The sequence below is a fragment of the Leptosomus discolor genome, chromosome 2 (genome assembly GCF_034619465.1).
Source record: "Leptosomus discolor isolate bLepDis1 chromosome 2, bLepDis1.hap2, whole genome shotgun sequence".
In the NCBI taxonomy this organism is placed as follows: Eukaryota; Metazoa; Chordata; class Aves; order Leptosomiformes; family Leptosomidae; genus Leptosomus; species Leptosomus discolor.
The window spans coordinates 86,755,982-86,783,978 of record NC_141392.1 but is presented as its reverse complement, the minus strand read 5'-3'; the positions used below and the strand labels follow the sequence as shown (position 1 = coordinate 86,783,978).

General features: G+C 37.0%; 1 protein-coding gene across 2 annotated transcripts in view; it reads right to left on the bottom strand.

Annotated features, from left to right (window-relative positions):
* The window catches only part of RNGTT (RNA guanylyltransferase and 5'-phosphatase), a 183,300-nt gene that overhangs the window by 116,819 nt on the left and 38,484 nt on the right, over nt 1-27,997 (bottom strand). For both annotated transcript variants that reach the window (XM_086461388.1, XM_086461389.1), the window contains exons 9-10: nt 20,176-20,311; nt 12,718-12,789 (exon numbers count right to left, since the gene is read on the bottom strand). In XM_086461388.1, coding sequence (XP_086317514.1) covers nt 12,718-12,789; nt 20,176-20,311 — 208 coding nt within the window. The remainder of the gene's footprint in view (nt 1-12,717; nt 12,790-20,175; nt 20,312-27,997) is intronic.

The window sequence follows — 27,997 nt, the reverse complement described above, 5'->3', positions numbered from 1 at the left end:
ACCAAAAAAAGAAAAACCACCAAAACGTCACAGGCCCAATAACATTCCTCCAGATGGGTGCCGAAAGACTGAATGTGGCCAAGCTACAGGCTGTTCTGCAGTAGCTCCTGCCCTCCACTCGGTTCACAGAGACCTCTGTGTTGAAGTCACAACCGCATGCTGATATGGCTACAAGGGCCAGTAACTAACTCAAATCCCAGGTCATTAAGTATAGGAAGACGGCCAGAATCACTGAGATGGGTGTAAGAGGATGACAGGCATTATGCTGCACACCCTGCCTCGGTCCCCTCTCTCCACAAAGAGAGAGGTACCCCCAAAGAGCTACCATCACCCTCCAGGTTTAAGTCTCCCTTCCCCTGCCTCTAAGGATGACCTGGTGGCTACAGCTCAGTAAATTGAGTGAGCCTTACGTGCAATCTCCTTTACTCAGATGGATGCAGTACAGATAACAAAACGCAGTATGTAGGTGCTAAATCCTACAAAAGTACTTTCTCTTAGAATCTGATACTTATCCAGCTTTTTCCCAATGCAGCTGTACCAAAAAGAAAAATAATGCCTGGGCTTGTGTACACAGCTGATAACTAGCTTGGTCTGGGATAAACCGAGAATATTTATTCTCTTGCTTCATGAGATATGGTTCAAAGCCTATGGGCCAGCAAAGCACGCTCCATTTGCTTCCCCAGAGCAGTACCTTAGACATGAATAATTCAGCACATACACGTATATACGTTCCACGCACGCCTTCACTTATTGAGCCATAGCGGTACATATGTCACAACTCTCTTAGCTTTAATGATTTTGAGAGAAGAATAAAGAATGAGCTCAGGCTGATATTCTACCCCGTGTTTAACGCTATTATTGACAATTCAAGGCACCCACAGCTGACATCTGCATTTCCAATGAAAGCCCATTATTAGCTCTCCCATCTTGTGAAGACCATGCAGTCTAATATTTTGCAGTTTATATTAATGGTCTGGCATGTATTTCTTCTGACTGTGGTTTTATAGATGCTGCTATTTTTTTGATACACATAGCTTTACGTAAAGAACAACCTGAAGCTGCTGTTTCATTCTCCAAATAAGATTATTACTATACTCAATCACCTAAAAGTTTTTTTTCATTTCTGATTAAATTTTCTTTTAATTAAAATTACATTTTCTTTTTAAAACAGGATTAAAACTATTAGAGAAATTAAAAATTGTGTAGAACTATGACTCTCAAATTTTGCATTTCTAAAAGGCAAAAGGCAAGACAACCATTATAATCTGAAAATACATTTTAAAAACTGTTTTTTCTAACTTTTATCACTCAAATATTCAAAACAGATATGGTAATGGCAAGGAATTTAGCAGTTTCAAAATGTTTCTAAAATTCATCTCGACACCAGTGAGGTACAGCCTGTGAAATACTGTTTCAATCGTAACAATTCAACCGATGTGCTGCAGGAACATAATTACTATTTATATGTTGTCAGCTTATACAATGGAATATCGCTTTGATTTACCACAGAATGAAAACGGTTTGGGGAATGAGACCTATTAAAAAGATTGTTTAAGACATGTATTAAATTATTTGTATTTCCTTAAAAAAAGTTTTTAAAAAAAAATCACTGAAAATAAATTCAAATATGTATGAATAAACAAAGAAGTTTGTAGCCCATGCATAAACATCAAGGCCTAACAGAACATACAAATATAGCTCCACACTTCTCTTTTTTATTAGTAAACATTACTTGAATGAAACTGCAAGACTGTCAAAACTGTGACTAAACAGATAAGATCAAAACAGAAAAAGTAGATTGTACTACAAACTTTGCTCCCTTCCTGCCTTCCTTGTAATGACCAAAACGGAATAGAAATTCAAGATAAAAGCCATAAAACCTATAACCACAAGTGGATGAGAAGTTTGCTTCACCAGTGTAAAGGTAACGCATCGAAGGCAGAATATTCACTATCAGCTGAAGTGACCAAATTATGACTCTCACCGTTAACATTGTACAATAAGGCGGCAGACTTACGGAAATGGGTTTCTACCATGGATGAACACCTAAGCCCTCCCTTTTGAAAACAAAGCTCCAGTTTGGTGCCAAAAGCTTAGCAGCTGCTATTTCAGGAGCACAGACAACTGAGTCCAATTCATTGATGACTGCATGTACAGTGGCTTCATTTAAGATCTTTATAATCCTTATAAATCCTTCTGAGCCTTCAAAAACAGAACTCAATAAGGGGATTTTACTGGTATGTAAATGATTAAAACCAGAAGGAATTACGTTCTGTCTAGACTGGCTGCCTCCCCTCAAGTAATCTAAGGAGTAGATGAACTTTCCCATTTTAATTACAGAAGTAAAAGTCAAAATTCTAATAACCCATAACTATAAAACAGATTCACCATCATCATCAGATATGTACACACAAAAAGATGGCATGTGGTTCTCCTAGTGAATATAAATTTACATAATTTATTTTGTACTGAACTTAGGCTATCTGCAAAGTCAAATATCGAACACAGGGCTTTACTGCTTCTGGTTTTTCCCATTATTTTTCCTACTGCTGTTGTTGCACGTAGTATGGAGGCATCCTTACCTTAACTGCAACAGATACTAGATGGTCCAGTCAATATTTTCTCTTTCTGCTTCTACTCTCCTCACACTTTCTTCCTTTCTATCAGCCATTCACACCGACTTTTCATAAGAATAGCTATTGCTGGGCTTTTACAGGGCTGTCTTTGTGAAGAATTATCACCCCAGTGAATTAAAGAACCACGGGAAAATTCCTACATCTTAAAGACATTTTTCAGGGCATTTCATACTTGAAAAAATGGTGGCACCTTTTTCTTTTTTTAGAATATAAATCACTTCATAATACCTAAAATAAGATTGCCTAGTATAGTAAGTATGGAGTCTCTTAAAAACTAGGAACGGGTAGGGAAGGGGAGTAGTAACCATCAATCAGCACTGATTCACAAATACTATCTTAGAAAAGGAACCACCTACCTTTCCTAAACCATGATAGAACTGAAAATTAAGTATCTGCTTGTAATAGATGTTATACTCCCAAAGACTTGTAAAAGATCCGTAACTACAGTACACAAAATGTCTTTAAGACATCTGGTTCACTGTGTGCATGGTTAGCTTATGAGTAAGAAATACTGATTAATTACTACTATACTCATTTGAAAAGAAAAGTGGTATTTTTCTTCATATTTCTTTTAAATAAGAGAAATATTCTAAAAAGGATGAAAATACAGCCTTCACATTCTCTCCTAGACCATAATATTCACTCAGGTTATTCAAACATACTAGCCAAGGAAAAGAAAATATTGGAGAAATCCTGCTTTCACCTTCATAAAACCTATCCTGAATTATACAGTTATTTTAGATTTGGTACACCATTCTGATTAATGTTCTTTTTTTTTTTTTAGTTCTTTTCCCCTAGAAACAAGAAAAAGATGGGAAAGCAAGAGACAGGGAGAAAGCTGAAAACAGAAAATATTATGGCTAGATTAATTGTAGAAAAGGAGGAAGTAAAACTAAGTTAGGGAAATAAGACACAACAACATTTGAACACAACCCCACTGCTTCAATATGATACCCTCCAACCATCCTCTATTCTACCTACAGTTCTTCCTGTTTTGAAATATATTGGACAAAGAAAGACCAGTGTTAGACTTCATCACTGCTTAGGAAATTGGACATAATAATGCAGGTGGAAAACCTTCCCCACTGTAAAGTTTTCCATACTTTCCACTTCAGTTGCGATCACTGCCAGATTCTTGAGAGATTGGAATATTTGCCTGAGACAGAAGTTGGGTTTAAGTCCTCTTGGCAGTTCCTATGGGAACGACTGTTATAAACTGCAAGCTGAGGGAGATGGTTTTTCTATTTAATCATATGTTACCGTTCCTAACATAAGAAGAAGATAAAAAAATATTGCAAATAAAAAGTGAGGTTTTCTAAGGCTAAAAGTGTTAGAGGCAGAAAACTGTTTAGTAAAAACACTGAGAAAAGAAAGCTCTTTAAGACCTTCCAAGAACAAAAAAAAAAATGTTCATGGACTTTATTCTCTAAAGTGTATAATGTCTGAAATATTTTAGTCATTTTCATTTATAATGCAACTTAAACTTTCAGGTCTCGCTTTGTATTTTTTGTAGCAAGTTTCACGTTTTGCTGAAAAAGTGCCACATCAAGTAAGAGTAAAGCTACAGAACCCAAACACCTGAAAAATATAAAGGATTTAGTATCATGGCAACTTCTAAAGCTGCTCTTGGAGAACTACTTGTTCCCGTATCTGTCTCCCAGGAGCAACACTTTGTGCCTCTTCCCCTGACAATTACACTAGCAATAATCTGCCGTTCAAAAAGCTTCTCATGAGACATCCTTCATGTTAAGGTATGGAAACACTTACGTTGGGGAATAAAACAACACATGACAAAATTTAATACACTCCCCCTTTGCTTTTATATAATATTCCATTAAGCATTCTTTATTTTTGAAAATGTGGAAAACAAGCTGCCTTCACCGCAATCCACAATGCACCCTGGGTTGGTAAAAGGAGAATCTAGCTCAGAGATGCAAGGGAAAGGAAGAAATCAGATGTATTTTTCATACAATCTAACCAGCAAGTAAAACACTCAACCTTTAAACTAATCATAATGCTAAAGAATGCTCCCCAACCATGAGCATCTTACTCTACAAAAAAAAAAAAAAAAAAAAATTAAGAATGCGAAAACCCAAAAGATATCCTGACCAGTATGTACTCACTATCACTCTTCAATGAAAATTTAGTCTTTATAGGCATATAGCAAAGAAGAGTTTTAAAAAGAGGGATGCAAAAACGCATAAAAATGCTGCTTTTCAGTTGCATATGCATTTACTCAAGCAGAAGGAGCAACAGGGAAGAAAGCACAAATTATCTGTTTGGAAGTTTACAGAATAGGTAAAGAGATTTGCAAATTTTGCTGCTCAGACATACAAGTCAGGTTTTCAACGATGAATAAAAGATGATCAACAGGGAAGGGGAATAAGGCAAGAAAGACTTTGAAAAAGACAAGCTAAGATGCATTTCTGTCCATCCATCTCCACAGATCCAAAAGCTTCTGCAGCATCTGTTGATTCTCCATCTTATAAGCTCTCCTACAGCCCACCATTTGTTGCCCTCCCTATTCTGTAATGCTACCCTGTTCATAGAGCCTAAAGAATACCAAACATATTACCTGGCCAAGCTCCCCCTGCTCTCAATAAACTGCATTATAAAAATGGGAGGAGGAGAAGAAAGCAATCTTAATACATCTCTCCCAGTGTGACACCAGAAAGCAACGCAAGACACAATTGAGTAGATGCTCTGTATTTCATCTACCTGACACCTCTGAGCCATAATAGAATGAAGTGATACATACAGATTTTGAGAACATAACACACAGCAGGAGCACTGTTACAAACATTTGGGCGCTTCTTAGGTATGTCTCTGCAAGAAATAATAGAAAAAGTGCACGAACAAGCACATGCACGGCATTCTCATTTTCCAGAGTACTATTAGTAGCAAAAGCATTTTAAATCTGTATTTTGAGGTGGGATCATTTGAGCAATAACCTCAGAATAAAAAGTAGGAGCGGAAGGGTGACTGGCAGCCAGGTGCATTTGTAAACAGAAAAGATGCAATTAAACACTTGCATCCCTAAATTGTGCCATCAAAATTTTCACAGTACATTTTTAAGATAAGGTTAATAGGATAATAAATGAGACACAGCATGTACTGTGAGCTTTACATCACTTTAAAATGAGGTTTGTAACTGAAAAGTCAGACATGGTAATATTTTACAGGGATTTAAAACCAAAATGTTTCATGCATGAATTCAATGAGCACATTGGCTGTGGGCAGGATTTATGACCAGCATATCTGTTTACCATGACAAATTTTATCTAATAGCTACAGCATTGTTACGCATAATGACAACCAAAGAAATCTTGATCTTGGCTTAATTTAATGCACAGAGTATTAGGAAATTTAATCAAAATTCTATCTCCTTTCAAAACATTAAAATAATTTTTTTTTTCAAGCATTCAGTCTATTCTTACCATTGCAATCTGGTCTCATGAAAACTTGGCTAGAGTTTGAAAATTTAAAGGCCAGGGTTAGAAAGAAAAGGAAAGTACTATCCATTTTCAGCATCTTTGCTAAGAATGCATTAATTAGATCCTACATGATGCCAGTGTTACTTTTTATTACTTAGCTAAGGAAAGAAAATAGTTGCTTAAGTTTAGTGCCTATATATCTACATGTAGCTATTGAATATGATCTAAGAAAGAGCCTCTCAGAACAAGGTTTCTCAAGAAGAGCTGTCTCAAAGATGACTGGAGAATGAAGATATGTTCTTTTGTGGATTGTTTCTGATTAATAGGGATTTGGATTTACTCGTATTTGCTTCTGGGACTAATTAATTCTAATTGTTAACTATTCTATTGTTAGCTTCCTCTGTTACACTAGAATTTGAACTTTTTATTCACTATTCAGGTGAAAGAGGTAGTGTTATACATCCAATAATGAACTCAGCTACATGCGGACACAAAACAGTAAGCTGAAAAGTAACAGGCATTGCAAGGATTTAGCTCTGTACTCACTAAGACTAAACACCATAAGGAATGTTGGGTGCCATTAGCCTTTTCTGTTCAGAGGAATATGAAATATCCAGATTTCATGCATGCAGAGCACACACATAACCAGTGACATGTGGACCAAAAAAAAAAAAATCAATTAGCATATTAAAAGCTAAACAAATACATGCATTTTTAAGAAATACTTTGTCACTTTTCAATAAGAAAAAGATTCTTAGGAAAAAAAAAATCCATTTAGGTTGTAAGAAAAGATAAACTGTGTTACAATTGATTTCTACTTCTAGAAACATTTCACATGCCAAATGTGACTTGGCATGATAATGACATCTTTCCCACACTGGTGCCATCTTCTCCACAGACAAGCAGAAGTAGAATACTAGTTTTCATGCTTCTTGGAACTTCTTTTACCCTCCTCAAAAGAATTCTGCTGTATGTCGTGATTCTCTCTCTTCTTTTCAATGTAAGGAGCCTTCGTGTCCCATATCCTAAGCCGCTTAAGGCACATTAATAGCAGAATAGCTTATTTCACAAAGCAGCACCTTCTGAACTTCAGAGAGGTAAGCCCCAAGTCTGTGAACTAGAAGACACTCTGAGTACATCTACACTGGTGAACCTATATGGCAAAGGCTCACCTCTGTCCCTGAAGCCACTGGCTGTCTGACCACGTTCACACTCCCACTCTCCAAAAGAGGATAATGACAACTCGGAGCACTTGGTAAGAATGGTCCCTGAGCAATGTTAAGTTTCAAACTATTGTTTCAAGAGCACTGTACCCAGACAGGGACACAACTGTCCCAGAGATCATTTTAACTACTTAAAAACAGGATAAACTTTCATCACTAGGATCTTGCCCTTTGCAAAGTTTCCTTTAGCAGGATATGTGTATGCAGCCTCTAAGAATGGGATTTGAGAGATGATTTTACATACTTTGACTTGCTGTTTACAGAAAGAACCAAGCAAAGCATAAAAGTAAAAGCAGGGATTGCTCTGGGTTTCCTCAGTCAGGTCGAAAGGCAGGCTTATTTCACTAGCATATAGCTTCCTTTCTATGAATTTGATTTTAGCATGTGAGATGAAAGCAGTGAGACAGAAATGTCATATTTTGAGTTGCTACTAATAATGATCAACATCATGATTCAGACTGAAGAAAATTATGATTAAAAAAGTAAATATCTTTTTTTTTAATCTCCTGAAGAATCGTTTGTTTTTCCTGACATAAACATCTCTTGTAACACAACGGGACGCGTTACCACAAGCTTCTAGAAACTAGATGTCACAGAAACAGCGATTAAAAGAAATGAAGTCAAAGGGTTCCATCGGCATCCCTGAAGACTGACTTTTGCAGCAGCTATACGTGATAAGCATCAGAATTCAACATAAAAGCTATTATGGGAAGAGACAGCAAGACAGAGTATTTCCATGTTTTCCCTAAGAACTCCAGTACAGGTCTCTCCCAACCACTGAAACTCAATTTTCAATTTTCTTTCTTCCTAAGACTTTTCCTGTGTAGACATCTAGACCCAAATACACACTACATCTTTCAATCAGTCTGTTCTCTTAGTTTCCTTTGGTTCTTTCTAGAAGGCTGCTGCAGTTTATTCCTGTTACACCACAGCAAAATCAAAAAGCTAAATAACAATAAGCCTTACTGATAACAATGTGGATTAAAATTTGTAAAAAGTAGGTCTTTGCCCACTCGCTTTCTCTCATTTTTCTCCCTTACTATTGTCTTTCATTTGTTTCTATAGCTTCTACTCACTGTAGAGTTTATGTTGCCATTCTCTCCTGATGAACACATCATCCTTGTTTAAGGTAACTTCCTTACCATCTCTGGGTCATGCCCTGGTAGCATCCCAACTAAGTCCAAAGAAAGATCCCGTGGTGTACTGAGACACTCAGCTCCTCTATTCCATGACGTTCTCCAAAAATCATAGTATTGTACATAAAGCGAAAACAGTTACTTTTACTCTCAGCTGACCCATAACTAGCAGACTGCTGCTTCTCTAAAATCTCAAATTGACACTGGTCTCTTAAACACTTAACTTTTTAAATGCCAGAGCTGCAAGGGGCAAACTGAATACAACTATTTACAGTTAGTGATATTCAGTTTTTAGGCTGAAACTTTAAGCATACAGCTTTTAGGAATAAATGTATCCTCTTACAACTTCTGCTCATAAAAGGTAACAATGGTCATGGTATTTAGTGAACTTAGATGAAGGGAAGCCAGGCTAAGCATTTTGGGCTTCATTTACGTATCAGTCTTCAGTCCTACATGCCTGCTTGCTAAAAGCCAGAGAAATATGGCACAGAATAGGGATAAGGTTGCCCTGTCTCAGCTCCACTTACAAGCGTGAATTTTAAAACTACTTCACCCCATAAAACCATGATAATGAAGAACTAAAATAAATAGAAGAATGGAGTACACTCCACTCCAATTTTGAAGCATGACAATCAAGAATGCTGGCCAAATACACTGAGAAGAGTTCAAACTGATATTACAGTAAATTACATTCAGAAATTTTTAATTATATGACACTATTTTCCTGTGATCTAAAATTTAATTCCATGATTTTTCTGTATACGTTAACAGCTTTCACTGTACTATTTACAGTCACCCTGAGGGGCACAAGCTGGCATATATCTTACTATAAATTCATGGTGCATTCTGAAAAACTATATATTACCTTATTTTAGTACTAACTTCTGAATTTTTATGCTAGTGCTGGTCAACCTAACACACAAATTCTCTGCAGTATTAATAGTGCACATAAGTCTTTCAGACTTAATGTGGAATTTGTGACTGCAATATTTTGGAAGGAATATTCTGACAAAGCCAGAAAACTTTATAACACTTAGCTAGCAAAACAGGTTGAGAATTTGAGAGTAAGGTCAGCTGAAAATATCTCTAGTTCACTAGACCTGACTAAAACACGAGGTTTGCCTGAGCAAAGGTGTTCATCAACGGGGTTTGTATTCACGTTTCCCCAGCTGCAATGTCACACCTCTAACAGCAGAGTATGCTGAGTCACTGTGGAGGATAAGATGGGGGACATGTTGGACATCTTGTAACTCACATGATGGATAGTGAGTACAGCAACTCCATCATTCTCCTTCAGAAGACAACTACTTTCAAGATGAAAAGGAGTAACGTCAAATTCCAAAGCACCTCATATAGCTGTCTGTCAGGTTATCTGGGGTGCTTTTTGGAGTGGAGGGTCCTTTTGGAAGCAGGGGCAGGGAGATGTTTTGAAACAGGACTGATGCTTTGTGTAATTGTTTGATTTAAAGCTCTGCCAGGAAAATTTACACAAATCTAAACTTACACAACTTAAAAAAGAACTCATCCTTTCTTGCTACTTACAAGTTTTTAATACATTTACCTCTCTTGGTGACAAAATTCTGCTGATCACTTCTTGCCAAGCCAAACATCCTCAGGTGCCCATTTTTGAAATTAAGCTACTAAAATTAATCCAAAAACCGCTGTGCTTTTTAATCTTTGTAGTAGGACCATTGCTAAGGACTTCTTGCAGCTGAAGCCCTGCTTGTGCTCATACTGATAACATTACCTTAATTTGTCCTTGACATTAAAATAGTATTACATAGTAACTAATGCCTCCCTCTGGTTCCCAGTGCATTTAAAAAACAAACGAACAAAAAAAAACCAAACAAGCTTTAAAGCATTTACAGCCTTGCCCAAAAGCAGACTTTTCCCAAACCTTAACAATCCTCTGGACATCCTTTGATGTTTTTTCCTGTTTGCCAAGTGTGATTCTTCACGTTAAGTCTGGATACTTCACTACAAATGAAGTTTCCTCCGCTTCCACCCCAAAAATGTTTCACTGACATAATTATGACTTGCAAAGTGTTATTTTGCTAATACAGTAGTATGCACATCCCAAACTGAGGGAAGAAGGAGACCATACACTTATACTTATTTTTCAAAGGGAGAGCAAGAGCAGTGAATGGCAGGTTAGACACAAAGTGACAACAGAGACAAGGAAAGACATGAAGGTAAATAAACACAGAATTACATGTGGAGGAACAGTTAAGAAAATGTAAAGGAAAAATGAGAACCCAGGAGTGGTTATAGACGGTCGTATTTTTCAGAAGTCTACAAGGAATTTTTGCTTACTGAAAAGTCCTAATCATAGGTTTTCCTACTTTTCAGAAAAGGCTAAAGAAAAGATCATCAAGATGCAAAATTAAAATGAGTTAATAAAAAGATTCTATTCTAATCTAACATCCCCACAAACTATCATTTTTAAAAGCAGCTGTCCTAAGTCACAGTATGACCACACCTCCAAGAACATCAAAGTAACTTTTGGTAACTAGTACCATGCCTACATTTGCAATTCCCACTTACACTGAGTGGCCTACTTGAGCTGAGTAGTACCTTGCTCAAGTCTGGAAGAGTCAATGGTAGTTTCGGAAGTCTGAAATGCACTGTGGTTTACTAATTCCGTTTGTCCCGTTAGGAGCACTGAAACAATAATTTTAATTTTCCAGAAGCTCTAAAAGATACTAGAGCGTTTTCCCATGGGCTATTTAGTCACAGTTCTAGCGACTAAATTTAACACCTTGTTGTGGTCTAACTACAGTAGGTAGCTAAGGCTCACCCAGCCGCTCCCTCGCGCCCCCTACAATGGGATGGGGGAAAGAATCAAAAGGGTATAAGTGAGAAAACTCATAGGTCGAGATAAAGACATCTTCATAGGTAAAGCAAAAACTGCACATGCAAGCAAAGCAAAACAAGGACTTCATTCCCTGCTTCCCATCGGCAGGCAGGTGCTCAGCCATCCCCAGGAAAGCAAGGCTCCATCACACATAACAGTTACTTGGAAAGACAAACGTTGTAACTCCAGACGTCTCTCCTTCCCCCCCCCCCCCCCGATATTATTGCTGGCCACAGTGTCATATGGTATGGAACAACCCTTTGGTCAGTTGGGGTCAGCTGTCCCAGCTGTGTCCCCTCTCTCGAGCATCTCCAGCCTGCTTGCTGGTGGGGTGGTGTAAGAAAAGGCCTTGACACTGTGTTGGCACTGCTCAGCAGTAACAGAAACATTCCTGTGTTAGCAGCACTGTTCTGGTCACAAATCCAAAATCCATATGAGCTACTATGAAGAAGATTAACTCTATCCCATCTATCCCAGCCAAAACCAGTACACACTTTCTGTTTTCACAAAATTATTTTAAATAGTTTTTAAAAGATATATAAGGTTAAACCAATCCTTCCTGAAGGACATCTCCTCTCTCCCTTAGACATAACAGATAAATCACTAGAAAATTTATTTCATAATAAGGGCTAAGACGTAGAACACGTTGTGAAGGTCAGTTCTTCAAATAAGCTTCAGTATGAGACTCTGCCATGACACTCCTGACTAACTTCAAATTCCACATATAACATGACTTTTAGGGGGAAAAAGACAAGAAATATTTTTTTTTTAAAAAAAAAAAATCTGTAAAAGATAACACACCAGAGCCCTTTGGTGACATTCAAACCTTCTCCATATTTGAAAGCTCCTTTAAAGAAAAAAGTTTCTTTTTCTGTACTGTTTAACAGCTCTTTCTTGTGATCACAAAGACTTTATGACTAGTTTCTCCTTTTCCACACTTCCACAATGTATTTCCATATTACGTATTTGCCCTACAGCCAGTGTAAACAGGAGAGCCTGCTCTTGAGGACTTACAGAGGACTAGTTGCCTAGTTTCAAAGAGAAATTTGAGAAAGAGGGGATGGAGCAGCCTAAAAAGGAGTGCTGTGATACTCTGGTAACAAATGCACCACTTACAGTCTAACTTCTCCATCCCCTCTCAATTTCACTGCCTAAACAATTCAAGAGCACTCTAGAAACAGGAAATTTTCTAACTGTGTTTAATGGACTGTTTCAAACTGCCATCTTTTCTTGAGCAGGTGGAAATAAAGCAACATCTATTATAAGGCTGCTTTTGATCATAATTCTGATGCATTGCTTGTGATCGAGTTACAAAATATCCAAACATTTTTGATGTTTAAATTTACTCTGAAGCTTTTACTTGTACAAATAAGATTAAAATAGAAATGAGAATCAATAACTAACGATAAAAGCAATAAAACTGAAAGTACTTACATTAAACTTAATAATGTCATATATCAAGTACCGAGGGACAACCTGTCCATTAACCTTGTCGATGATCATTTCCTTAAAAGAAAAGAGATGACATTTACATTTATTTCATGAACAAAGAAGAATGTCAACACATTTATACTTAGTGCACGTACCTGTAAGCATGATGCAATCAAACACTGGCCACATGTTTATTATGAAAAAGATTTTACAATAGGTCAAGATGATAAAAATAATTATTGTGGTCTCAAATGTAGCTCATGAAGCATTCAATAAGAAACCAGGAAGCTGTACTACACCTCCACATCTTGATCTGCAACATTTATTCATTAGTTTCCCCATGGCTTTCAAAATCACTACCTTTGAGTGAATAATGAGGTTTTAGAAACATCAGTAAGAACTGCAATCCTAAGGCAACCAAGCACTTTTGGAAATCTTGCCTACAATAAGAAGTACAACAGCAAGGAAGTAAAGAACAAACACTAACATCCATTTTCTATGCTCAGGTTGGATCTTTTCAGGTTACCACGTCCTAGGCGGCAGTGACAACAATGTTGCATTGATTAAACAGGAGGGATCCTTCAAACGGAAAGGTCACAGATACTACCTGTAAATTAGTTAACATTCAATATACACTGGTAAACCATCTTGAAAATATGTCATCTAGAAGGAAGACTATTAATGATCAACATCCAAACACAAAAGTGTTTCCTCAACTGAACAGTACATACAAAAATATATACCTCTTACATGCTGGTGCTTACATCTGTAACACAGGCTTCCTATGGTATGAATTAGTGTCCCGGTTTGGGCTAAACCAGAACTAATTCTGTTTTAGTGCTTTAACTTTCAGTTAAGTCTCCTCTAACCAACTGCACTTTCTGAAACAGCAGCCTGTTTTTCCAGACAGTGACTGCTTCTAGCAGTGATAAGGCCTGGTGTTTATAGTTCGTACCCAGGAATGGGATGCAGAGAGGCCCTTGCTTATACTTGTTCTTGTAGCGACCAAGGTCACTGCTAAATCTTGTACTCTGTGTTGGGGTGCCAGGAGTGAAAAGGGTCACAAGCACATAAAAGGTCGCACCTACAGGGAGGAGCGAACCGGACAGGTGACCCAAACCTGACCAACAGAGTATTCCATTCCACAGACGTCATATTCAGTGTAAAGCTGAGGGATCACAAGGGTCAATCTCTCTTCTTCGATGGCCAACATCTGAGGAGGACTCTATCTGTTCTTCTGTCATTGATCCCGATCCGTGCATCCCTGAATCCAGTGCCTGAGGCCTGAGCCCAGCTCCTGCCTCCGGTTCCCGTCTGCTGCCGAGTCCAGCCTGAGACTGCCCCAGTGCCAGCCCTGCAGCGTCGGTGGTGGCGTATCGTCATCAGGGTGGGGGAGTTGGGTTCGGTATTGGTGTTGTATCTATTTATATATATTTCATTATTTTCTTATTCTTATTATAATCTTTTCTTTTATTGTTATTGTTTCATTAAAGCTGTTTTAGTTTTCTTTTCCCAACTGTAAAGTCTCTCTCCCTTCTTCTCTCCCCTTTTTTCTTTTTGGAGGGGAGAGGAGCTAATAGAGAGTGTCCGTCATTCGTTAGTGGCCAGCGCAGCCTCAACCTGTGACAATTAGACACAGTTTCTTAGTTCAGTAAACTAATAAAGAATATTTAGGTTCATATACATTAGTCATGTATATGGTACCAATCAACCAATTGCTAGATCTTTTTCAGAGACAACTTTGAAATATTAACTTCTCTAAATGCAACGAATCTTCTCCCTGCCTCCCTCTCAATTCTTGGCAAATACGTTAGTTGTATCAGCTAAGGATTTTTTGCTGCCAATATCAAGTTAAAATTCCAAATTCACATGTACATGATAAAACAATTGGAAAAGGTGAAATATTTCAGTATAACATGAAAACAAAACTGTAAGCTCAGGAATTATTCCAAAAGAGAACCTTACATAAATTCAAATTAACTCTATTTAGTTTGTTTCTTGCCAGGTCAGTAGCATTTTTATGTTTTTACAACCTTTTAACTTCTTTTAGAACCCATAACTTCTACAAAGTAAACCCAAGAAAGAGCCTCAATGTAATACTCATTTTCAGTCTGTACACATACCACGCTTCTTGAATCATACCTAGCATTTAATTGCATTTGGCTTTGAAAAATAAGCAAGCAGTTGTAAAATCATAGGTTTGTTTTAAAGCTAACACAAAGCTTTAAGCCTTTAAAAGTAAACCAGAAGACATGAACCTGTTGTTATCAGAAACCATTGGGAACTCTAAGTTGCCTGCTTAGTATTTTGGAACCTCATCCGCTGTGAACACAATACTGAGACCGAGATTGGGCTTTCACAGACAAATGCAGCATTCACAGGTCTTGTGACCTTATACATCCTCCCATCATTAAAAAAAAAAAAAAATTTAAAATAATTCAAGGAGTGAAAAATATTCCTTTGTAACATTACAACATCTTATTCATAACTCTAAAAATCACTTAGTCACAGGTACTGTCAAATAATATTTGCAAAAAGTCTACATACAAGTGATGTAACAAAATGCCATTCTGTTACTTTGCAATATTTAGTTAAGACCCATGAGCTATATGCAATGGCTTCTTTGACAATAAATTTTAGAACTAACTGCAAGAACAGATGGAGTAGGTACACCCTAAGAGAGAAAGAAGGTATGACGTTCAAACTTGGAAGAGTGTGTAAAGATACAATGCAGGGGAGAAAAAAAAGTGAAAAAACCCCCCTGGAATTCCTGATAGGAATCAGGTGAAATGAATTACAAAGTAAAACTGACACAAAATAATGCTACCATATTTCTTTAAAGTTTCAAGTGCATTAGCAGGTGAAACAAATTTTTAAAATGCACTTAATTGAACATATATTTAAGGTTCAAGAACTCATTCCCTCAGCATGCATATTCAGAGCCTCGGCCTTGATGCAAAGCTAGCATTTTTAGGCAAAACCCTGAAAACATTTCAATGCCTGGTATTACAAGATTTTATGCCTAATTTTCAAAATCTGAATCTGTGGATATTCGGTTTAAGAATAATCATAAAATACAGTCAAGAGGACCAAGAACAATTTTTAAGCCTTCTCTGGAATGTTCAGTTTTAACATAGAATTAGTTTTACAAAGAGGGTTTATCTCTGCTTCAGACATATATAAATCTTTTTGACCATCACTGGTCAAACTAGCCTCTTTCCTTACATCCTCACTTCTTTTCTTCCTTCCCTGCCTCTTGTTCTCTTTTCACATCCTGACTGAAATCCCAGCTACCAGAGCAAATAAACAATAGCACAATATGCCTTAGAAGCAGAGATGACAAATTTCTGCGCTGCTCATCTCCATCACGACAACAGCATTCACTGCTCCATTAGTTACACCAATACAACTGTCATAAGGCAAAAACTGTAAAGTGATCATAAGAACAATTCAGATTAGAAATACTCTAACACATCATTATTTAACAGTCTGATTTCAGAATCTTCCTTGAAATTATGAGAATCGCAAAATACCTCAGAGAATAGACCTCAAAGGCAAGTTCAGAGACTGCTGGAAAAATGTGGTATCTGTGAACTGATCACAGTCACACTCACTCATTCTGATCGAAGTAACAGCCTAGTACAATAAGGCTATATTTAAGCCAATTTTTAGAGAACTGAAAACTTAAACCCCAAACCACTCACATGACAGAATACAGAAATATCCACAAAACACCCTTGCATCCATGTTTCCTTTTACAGACCTTATTTAGATTTACAGCCACTATTATGTGTTTTAAAATTACCACTGTTAGCGAGTATGATCTTTACCACTTGTCCATTAGCTGCTAGTTTAGGTATTAGCTTAACCTGCAGCCTTGCAGAACAAAGTCCAACGGCCAGTTTCTTCGATGTAGTCTGGCAAAACTGTGCTGGTGTTAAGCCCCTTTTCTTAATCTTCTGGTGCTGCAGAGTATAGTCTTACAGCATATCAGAAACAGCAAATGTGCTAACAGTTTTAGCTGGATGAGTTCCAAAAGAACAATGCAGGACTGACAGCTCATGGACTTTTTTCTTCCCTTGAATCACATATCTAGCAAGCAACTTGGACTTAAAATAATCCAAAATTTAATCGCAAAGCAAAGAATCTCATTTTACCAGTCACTTGCAGAATGTATTTTCTGTTGACACAGAGTATGGAATCAGATCTAACCACACGTCTGTTTATTGTTCCTTTTCCTCCTGTGCCTGTCCTTTGTCCGTCTACCTTTAACACAATTCTAGTCATTGCTGTATTTCAGGAATGAAGGGGGGGGGGGGGGGGGTTGGGGTTGGGTTTTTTTAAATCTATTTTACACAAAGCACCAGCCTTTGCAAACTCAAAAAGTTGTAAACTATGCCATTTCTGAGAGAGCTTACAAATAAGTGAGGTCTGTACTGATACAAAAACATATCAATCTTAACCTCGCTCTCCATTTTTTGAGACCTTGGCCCTCCTAAGTCTTCAAGTGTGAACAGTATTTTATATATAAATAAAATAAAATATATACAAAATTGTACTAAAATTGTAAAAAGTATTTCAAGCCTAGGAATGCCTCTGAACTTTCAGCTCAACTGTTCCAAAGCTAAGGAGAACACCAAGGAAGTTCCTGAAAATAACTAGTTTTCTTGCATGACAGCCAAAACCCTTGAACAAAAATCTATGCATTCCCTCAGATAACAGTATGGATGTAAAACACTCGGCTTCTAAAGGAATACTTCATATTATACTAGTCAAATATAGGTAATATTCAAGTTAGCTCTAATAAGCTTTGCAGAAGACTTTCTTCCGTTCCAGGAGAACAACCACAACTGAAGTGCCAGAGATGACCACAGAGTATTGCAGGAGATCTCTCATCACCCAAGACATAACTGATCATAGTAACAACTGCTTGCAAGTAATTTCAGCCTGAAGTGAACCGTAAATGCATTTGAAATTCTCAAAGACAACTACATGATAGGCTTACACCAGAAGCCTTAAAGCAAGTTAATAGATCACTGAATTCATGGAAACTGCCTTTATGAAAAGTTTTATATATGCTGTCATTCTAAATCAAGTTAGGGGAAATAACCTGATCTTTTGTATTCTTAACACAAGTACTTGTTTTGCTGCATGGCACTGCTACCTCTGGTCTGCCTTTCCTCCTTTCTCATTCTTTTTAAGATTATTGTAAAGCAAGGCAAATTGGGCCACCTCACTCTATAGTTTCATTCTCTGAAAGAGAGAAAGCTACTTCGAGGGCAGTAAGTATGAACTACTTCAACCTGTAATTAAAGAATTAACTTCAACAGCCCTTCAGCACTAATTAGCAAAATATGTTAACACAAAAAAGCCAAATTTTTCTTCCCATGGATTAAAAAAGAAAAGAAAGAAATCATGCGTATATCCAGTGTAAAGGAACAGTCATGGAAATTATCATTTGGCACCAACATTAAACAAATATTCAATTACAAAGTTAAGCTGTTCTGGTGCTTCAAATAATAGGCAAATTTTATTATCAAACCCACTGAAAGGAATTTCAATTAAAATGAAAAATATTCCATCAACAGTTTGTTGATTTTGATGATTTTTTTAACTGACTATACTTAAATAAATTTAGAAATCTGTATTATGAAAAGTATGTATCCATTGAAAGGTTTCAGTTTTATCTCAAGGTACTTCATTCAACCAATACTTACTCATTTAATGTCATTTTGCTTTCTACGTCAAGAAAAAAATGGGGGGGGGGGCCGTCAAGGCACAGGGAGGGAATCACAGTAAGACTAGTTTTATGGCAATAAAGTGAAATACTGAAATGAACTACAACAGTTGAACTTTTACAAAACAATACATTAATTGAAGTTATAGTTCATGTCCTGAGTAACTGAGAGAACTTCATTTATTCTTAAGAAGCTTAAACTACAAATCTGGCAAACGCAACACAGCACATCAGAGCCCCCCTCCCGCGCCCCACAGCCACATTTATGCACGTATCTCAATATACGTGCCTCCCTGTCTTCTACCACATACATATTAGCCACCTTACTAAATAATCTGATTTGAAATGCAAAAACAAAAGAGCACCTAGGATTGCACCATAAGGATACTGGCAAGTCATTACTTTCTCAAGAGCCTTAGAAAGAGCACGGGGGGAAAATAGTACTAGGCTTTTTATCTCAACAGTATGGAACCTAATGTGTGTCATTAAGAATATTGTTATGTATGTCATTAGGAAGCCGTCTGGCTGAAGAGCCTCCTACCAGACATGACAGCTTGTGAAACCACTTTTGAGCTGACAGCATGGCATTTCTTGCACTACGCTCTCAAATGTTCAGCGAAGTAGAGGTGGTGGAAAATATTCCATTATCTGCTTCTCTTTCCCTGAGACAGTACACGGTTCCTTGCAATAATTATCCGCACAGATTCGATTTATACATGCTTCACATGTAACTGTGTGTTCAATAAGACAGATCATTCATGGAAGTGACATTTCAGGAAGAATATTGACAACAAAGGCCTGAGAAAGGAAAGAAAGTTAACAATGACAATATGGTCTCCTCTATCTGAAAGGTGTATTAGGCCTCAGAAGACCAATATGGAAGATCATCTCCAATATTCAGTACTTCAGAAAGCAAGAGTGACAGCAATGTAGACAGCCTCCAGTGCTACTGCAACATGATAGGAAACTGCATTCATCCACAGTGACAGGTATTTAGTATAAGAGCTAATGAAGTTGTTCTGCTCATCTGAAACAGGAAGCTCAAGAAAGGAGTAACCTCTTCTTGTGGCTACTGTTCTGGAAAGTTTACCAAGAACACTCCAGGCCAGCCTTCAAATAACAAATACAGATGTTTTACAGCTTGTTTTACGACTAGCTTATAAAGTTCATTAGCAAGTTCACATAATTTAAATTAGCACGACAACTTAAGAAATGTTTTAGTCTTAAACAAATGTAACTAAACCACCTCTAAATCACAGTCAATAATTCATATGAGCTGAAAATAAAGGTGACAGAAGCAAAGGCATCAATTCTCAAAACTCTACCAAAAGATGAAAATTTTATCAAGTTTCAGAAATATGTACATTAACTGGATTAAATTGACCATGTTTACTGTGTCAAACTATAAAGCTGTCACAAGTGATGAGGTTCTGCATCTCTTTCTTTAGATTCTCTTCAAGCATTTTCTTGTATTTAGAGAATGTCATCTCAATACTTTGATTTATTTCAAAGACAAACAGCTCCCCCCAGAGCAGTCATCACTGCTATTCTGTAGATAAGAAATTACTTATGAAGTATGATTCCCACATTCAGTCATTGACTGAATCTATATTACTCCTGAAATCCCACGATTCATCGATCTAGTCCTAAAAACTTGGCCCTGTTTCTGAACAAAAGCAACTGGCATTGAAATTGTTACAGTAATTATACAGTATGCTCCTTACCCCATCCAGAAGCGTGTTTGCTAGATGCGCGCGAAGATCTTTACGAAACGGAAATTCCAGATTAGATACATGAAAAATTGAATTGTCTCTGTCAATCATATAAACTTCATTCTTGCCATCAATCAGCATCATGTACCTGCCAAGGCAACGTTAAGATATTATACTTAAAGTTACGTCCTCTAAATCTCTACTATTTTGATTTATATAAAGCGCTAAAAAACCCAATCATAACAGATGTTACAAAAAAGCATTTTTTGAAGGAATTTTTTACAGTTAAAGGTTCAAACCTATTGCTTCAGAAAAGCAGATAATTTAGTTCAATGCAATTATGACGAAGAAAGTATTTCAAAGATAAAAGTTCAGAAGATATATATATATAAAAAAAAGTAATGTAGCTGTGTCCAGATAAAGTTATGCCTGAAAATCTATCAAAAACAATAGAGGTTTTAATGCTGTAAGAAATACATGACGCTAATTCAGTTAGATTCAGCTAAAAGATCTTTTACTTCAGTTTTTCCTTTATTAAGTTGACTAGACTGGTATACATCTGCAGAGTTTCATTCAAAAGAAACATCGTTCCTGACTATCAGTGGTTATCTAACACTGCAGTGGTGCAAAGTCCAAGCCAATTATTGAGCCACTTTTCATTAAAACACCAAGAAATGTAGCCAAGGTACATTCCTTTCACATTGCACATAAAGAAAACCCCAACATTTACTACACTATCATCAGCAACTTGTGAGCTTGGTTCAGTTACAGACATCTGAATTTTCTAAAAATTTCTTCACATTACGACAGTACTTGGGAGCTCAAGTCATTAAGTTAGACCTCTCTGTGCTAATCCCGCAGAAGACTGCTCTATAGAGACATCATTCTGTATGCAAGAAAAAACAGTGAACAACTAGAAAGAAAAAAATAGTGAAAAAAAGACAAACACTGCAAGAGGCACCAAACAGCATGATAGCTGTAACACACCCGAGTTACCTTTGTAAAATTTTCTTTGATCTTTGCAACAAGAGTACTGAAGTAAGAGTTTCAGGAAGAATGACAAGGCAGCTGCACAAAGGTTTTCTCAAACTTGTGCAGCAGCCTAGGAGAGCACATCTTCTGACTAGAGAAAATAAACTGAAGAAATTTCAGAGAAAACTAGCATCAAAGGCCAGATGCAACAAGTCAATATCTTGGCAGTGAATGAAAAGTAGTAAAGCTGCTGAGCATGTACCACAAGCATCTGAAAGAGAAGACTGATATGGTAAAGGAAGATAGAAACTGTTGTGGGGCTCAGAAGGCTGGCAAAGCAAAAAAAGACCAGAAAAGTGCCTTTTTCGAACAAATGAGATGTGATTGCACCTAGTAAGACCAGTGAAAAGAATAATATAGTTATCAAGATGTGGTCAAATGATCAGACAGGAAAAACCATGGCTTAACAGCAGTGCAAAAAATAGGTGTACAAGAGAAAAAGCTGACATGAAGTCTCACAAGTCCACATCGGGTGTCTCAGTCAAACCTGATAGGTCAGTTTTACCGATTACCACCTGAGCTGCTGTAACTGAACTTATGCCTGATCATGCCACAACTAACCAGGTTGGTGGTCTACACCAAAACTGAGAGAGTGACCTTAAGCTGAGCTTTCTTTCACTGATCCTTTCATTTCATCTTGCACACAGACGCGCTAAAAGCACAAGTGTTATTACAGAAGTTCTACAGAGAAAAACCAAAATCACAGAAACCCAGAAAGAAAAGAAAATAAGAGCACTACCAACTGTCAAGATAGATCAATGGTTCTAAAAGTTCACAACATTTATTGTTCTTGAACAGCCTCTGATATAAATAGGGAAGGGACAAAAAAGAATATTTTGAAAGCAAGCAAGCATATTTTGAAGACTCATTTGGCAAAGAACTTTTCATATTTGTAAAAGTCTTTGAATATACGTGGGGGGAAAAACCCAGTACTTTTCATAATTCATCCATTCCTCCTTGGAAAGTCCTGGTTATGAAGAAATAACAAGCTATCAGTAGTCTTTTTTAAAATTCACCGTTGTTCTTATTAGGAATGCCCACAGGATCTCTACTGTCAAAACAAAGAAGCAAGCATCCCCCAGAAACCCTGCAAGCAAATGCTCTACACAGGCAGCTGTCCTGTTGTCTGCACAGATCCTGCCTCTAGAAATCAGTAGCTCTGACTACAGGAGCACAGTACCACCCGGGCACCTTAAATAAATACTTTCTTTCAGTGTTATGACTACAATCATAATTCACTATAGATCAGCTCAACTAGCATTTCGCCACACACACAAGACTAGTACTTCAAGATGTAACATATCAGTTACAAAAAACAATAAATAAAACCCCCAACAAAACAAACAAACAAACAAACAAGACATATACAAGAAGAAAACCTGAAGTCAGGGGTGGCGGGAGGAGGAGTAGATTAAATCAGTGCAACATTAGGAGAGCTGAAAGCTGCACATGAGATGCTTTATGAAAAAAATAACTCAATATACATTCAACTAGATAACCTGGCGCCAGTTCTTCAGAAGCAAGAATAATCTATGGACAACATTCATTTATCAAACCATGTAAATTTATTCAAAACTAAAACTAATTATAAAGAGCATGTTGTGTGTTTCTCAAAAATTAAAGAAACCATGGGGAGGGAAGAAGAGGTGTGTAAATAACAAGAAAAAAAATGCACATTACTTTGCTTTTAATTTTATAAACAAGCTTAATTCATCATCTCTGCATAACCATACCCACTGCTGTTTTAAGTACATGCCTTCACTGTAACTTCCTTCAACGACAAAAAAGCATCTAATGCTTCAAGAGATCTAGCACGTAAAAAGAACATACTTGCAGCACCATTACAAATGTGGCACAACAAGAGACCTTACAACTGCTTTAAAAAAAAAAAAAACAAACCAAAAACAAAAAAACACAAATAGTTAAAAGCTTTGTTTTCAGCCACCTAAAACATCTACAGGTTAAGACAACATACAGAAGATTTCATCAAAATCAAACTCAACATAAAAACTACGAATAATGCCCAACCACTTTCTCTAGATCTTTCACTCAAAACAAAATCTATGGAAATGTACTTAAGAGTCAGTAGCTGGACAGCCCACCAACCACCAGTGGCAAAACTCCATCTCTTTCAAATCACAGCATTAATGTTATGACTCTTCTCTCTTTCTCTTTTTAAAATTTGTCACTTTTAGCTGTTATACCATAAATTCTAAATAAGAAGGACAATGTTAAGTCTTACAACTGCATGCAAAAGATTTCCAGTCAAAGATCAGCAGGACTCACAATTACATTTTACTTCAGAGAGCTAGTGAGAAAGAGCATGTGTTTACCTTGAAGACAAAAAAAAAAAATTTGGTCTCAGGACAATAAATTACCTTAATGTATACCTATTTGTCATGGATCTCATGATGATATATTTGCCTAACTCAGAAGCTGAACAAGTTCTCTGCATGAGAAAGATATAAGACTGACCCAGATATGCCTGTTTTGAAAAGGTTTTGGTTGGCTGTTTTTTTTAAGCTGAAAGTATGATAACACCTCCACCCCCCAATTTAATAAACTATTGAAAAAAAAAGTCTGAATGTGATCCAAACAACACAATTTGTCAACATTCTAATTATTACTAACATAAGACAGAAGAAATTTGGTCAAGGATGGACTGATAACCAGAAGTGTTCTATAAGCAGCCGATAATTGAAAATGTGCAAGAAGCAAAAGAGGTACGCAACTATGCCAAGGTTTTGGTGAAACTGAATTTATTAATTAATGAGGGGGTTTGGTTGTTTGGTTGGGAGTTTCTTGTTTGTTTGCTTGTTTAACTCAAAATGCTTAAAGTTCATGTGCTTAATATCAGGCTTTAAATTTTCTCCAGACGACACTTCAATCTTTCTTGGAGAAATCTTGTAGGCTGCTGATCAGTATGTTTCTGAATATTATTTGGATATGCCCTGACCAGGTATATTTTAAGAAGTTAATTCAGGTATTAGCAACATAAGCACTTCCACCAGAATAGAGAGCGCACCTCTGGCCACACCACATAGGCAAAGAAATAAGAATGACAATTTCTAAAATACATTCAATAGGATCTTAAACAACACATAGGAGCTTAACGGCCACGCATTGTATTGCATCCTGTGAACATTACTTGCCATTACAGCTGTACATTTATTGCTAATTATTGCTATTGTGTGAGCACCCAAAAGCTCCAATTAGTAACCAGGCCCCATTGTATTAGATTCTCTCTGCAAGTACACAAGATGACATGGCCCTGTATCAGATGACTCAATCTGAATTTAAAACAAGTCAATAAAAGAGCAAGAGCAGAGCAGCAATAAAAGCCGTAACAGAACTGCACGTTCACCTTTGATAACTATACGTGAAAGCGGGGAATCGTGTTTGAGTGACAAACATCATCTCTACAAAGTGCCAATTCGACCACTACAAACCAGCCAGTTGCCACAGCAACAAAAGTTCTGACAAGTGAGTTAAAGAAAAAAGGGTCACAGTGTCCACACAGATTAATCTCACAAGCAGATAAAATATCTAGTCGCAGAAATGTTAAAATCTAAAGTTTCATTAGAAGCTACTTTTCATTCACTTCTGGTCCCGAGGCAAGGTCTGTTATTAATTCTAATTGGACATTAGTATTAACATGATAATTCAGGAAATAGGATGAAAATTTCATTAGCAAAGAGTTACAGCTTTTGGCATTAGACAAGCAGATCTCCAAATCACCTACCAGAGTATTAATAACTTTAATCTTTAAACTTAAAAAATGTCAACCACCAAATACAGTTTTGAAAAGCTTTCTCTTCAGAAATCAATTATTCTTAGCACACCCAAAAAAAGGCAACTGTTACAAAGCTCGTTTGCCTCCACATATATCCTGGTCATGCAGTCCACATCAGTTGGGCCCATTTTCAGTTTAGTTTAGTTTGGTGGTGGTGGGTTTTTGGCAGGGTTTTTTTGTTGGAGATTTTTCTTCCCCTACACAATTCTGAAGCTGACTCAAGCTACATCAAAAATTGTAAGTTAAAAACTGATGTTTCTACTTTATGTGGATGCTTAGTATTTTTCACCATTAAATTTGAAAGCACATTTCAGGAAAATATTATTTAAGGCAAATTACTTCGTCTCCCTCAACCTCCCTCTTTCATTCAGGGTCAGGAACAAGAACAGAACTGTGTGTCTCAAGCTCCAAATCCAATACTGCACCCACTAGAGCGTGCGGCCTCTATCCTCTTTCCCAGCTTATGGGGATTCACAAAACTGGCTTTGAAAATACTCCCCAACACATTACCTGGTATTCAGCATAGTGTTTGCCAAAGCACACTTACAGTGAAATTGATCTGCTAGAAGTCCACAGAAGTTTTGCCACTGACTTCAATTTTATTATGTGCCTTACCTATGTTTAACTTATTTCCCTCAAACAAAATCCCAGCAACTATCCTAGCAATAAAGTTATATATGTTAATTTTGTGCTTTACAGGAGTTTTAAAACCTTAAGTATAATAAAAAAATATAGCACAGCTTCCTCGAGCTTTAAGACCTCATCTTCTGGGTTTGAGTTCAACACGAAATTAATTTTCTGAAAAAAACTGCAAGGAGCAAATGGATTAGAAATATTCTTTCAAAGGAAGCTTAAAAATTCAGCTCCTATAGGAGCCCACAGTATTTCTTTAGATGGGCTGTATCAAAGAAGATCATTTCTACACAGTGTCATCGTCATTGCTTTTTTTTTTTTTAACTATGCTTGTGACTGCATGATCACATCAAAGAATGCAAATGGTAAGAAATTCCATCATCAACTCTAAGCACAAAATACACGGCAGCTCTCCATTCCCAGGGGAGTTCATTACACAGCCTAGAATTCAGTCTTGTGAAAGCGCTGCCCTCCCACACAAATAAGCATTACCCAACTCAGAATAGCAATTAGCATCACTAATACGTTCGCTGACGCAGAGGCAACAACGAAATCCCGTTGCAGGTATCATTTTCAACTTCTTACTTGCCTTTTATGGTTGGCAACACTATAAAATCACGAGCGCATCACCACTCTGTAGATCAATCACCTAGGACAAGGACAAGCCACTTTAGCACTTTACTTTGGATCCTGCCACTCCCTCCTGGCAAGACAGCATCAACTTCTGGCCAGACGCATCAAACGCTGCAGAAAGGGCCAGGAGAATGAAAATTAATGACTGCCCTCTATCCACTGACAGTAGGAGATCATCTATCTGTGTCACTAAGCCGCTGCAGTTCCATGTCCTGGCCTGAATCCAGACCGCGCTGGATCTAGAGTAACAGTTTAAATTAGGCGAGTTTGAAGTTGGCCTGTGGCAGATGGAGCAATACACCCTGAAGTCCCAATAAATGGGGAAGGCTCAGTTGGCTTTCTTCTCTTATATTAATTGCTGCTGGCAACAGTCGCCGATTCAAACTATGTTTCCTGAAGGATGACAAAGCCTGGATACGGGGACACTAACACAGGAAGTTAAGTGAAGATTCATAATATTATTTTCAGTGTGTAAACAAAAGGAAAACTTCTTTTTAATCAGCACTCTGACAGCTCTGTCACAAATAGAGTTTTCAAACTTGTACTCAAGTTTCATTTGCACATATCAGCCAGCAAGAAACAATGCTACACATAAGCAGCTGTAGAATTATGTATTGGACTTGATAATCCAATTTCTAAATTTTTTTTTTCAAAAAAACACACACACAGGCCCTTGGAAGTTAGTCTGCTCTGAATATACCAACAGTTTATATTTCTCTCGCATACTCGCAGGTTAAATTCTGCCACAACAGTCTCCCCAATATTTTAAACCCAAAAAATCCCACTTAGATTCTGACTGACAAACATTTCCAATTAACAGCCTCCAGCTCCAATATTTCTTATTCATGACCTTGCATTTCCTACAACTAAATATCCTTCCAGTTTTATTATTCTGCTTCTCAGTGAATTCAGTGGCTTGTATCCCTCATTTGTTTGTCAGAACATACTCAGTTTCAGTTTCAAAATTCTTAATGACAATATAAAATTAATATTCAGCATCTCCACTTGTGGCTTTCTATGTATTTTCTTCCAAAACCATCCACTGCCACTTTCTATGCACTAAGAAGCATGGAAAAATGCATAAATGTGGAAACTTGTACCACTTCTCCTAATAAAGTATCATAGTTTAGACTGTGTTCGAACTTTAATTTTTCATGTTTTATAAATCAAGGATAAAGACGCCTTTAATTAACAGATGGCATATTCAAAACCAATGTAAAACTACGTTTTCTACCTAAAATATTATCAGACTGTGAAACTCTGCAACAGAGCTGGGAAAACCAAGAATTCAGCAAGGTTAAAAAAGACTATCCAGTTACAGCATTTTTCTTGACTGCCTTCCAGGGTTTTAATTAAGTTAAGAGTGCTGTAGGGATTTCATTTCTTTATTTCTAAAAGGATATTAAAACTTATGGGTTAAATTTGAAGTCATCTTGTTATCATTATCTGACCTACAACAAAGGGTAAACTTATCTACAACTACTATATATTGAAGAGTTCTTATAACGCATTATGACGTATTTGGTATAAAAGAAAAGAAGAATTGTTAACTAGTTAGAAAAGATATGACCCAGTAACAGAATCTGTATACTATCAGATTTAAATACTAGATTCACTTTGTTTCACCCAAATTTCAGTGATGCTAAGTGGTTGAGCATATGAAGGTACATTTCTACATTAGAGGGAAGAAAACTATTGGAAAACAACTGTACAGTATAATGTTCTGATTACTTTTTTAAATAC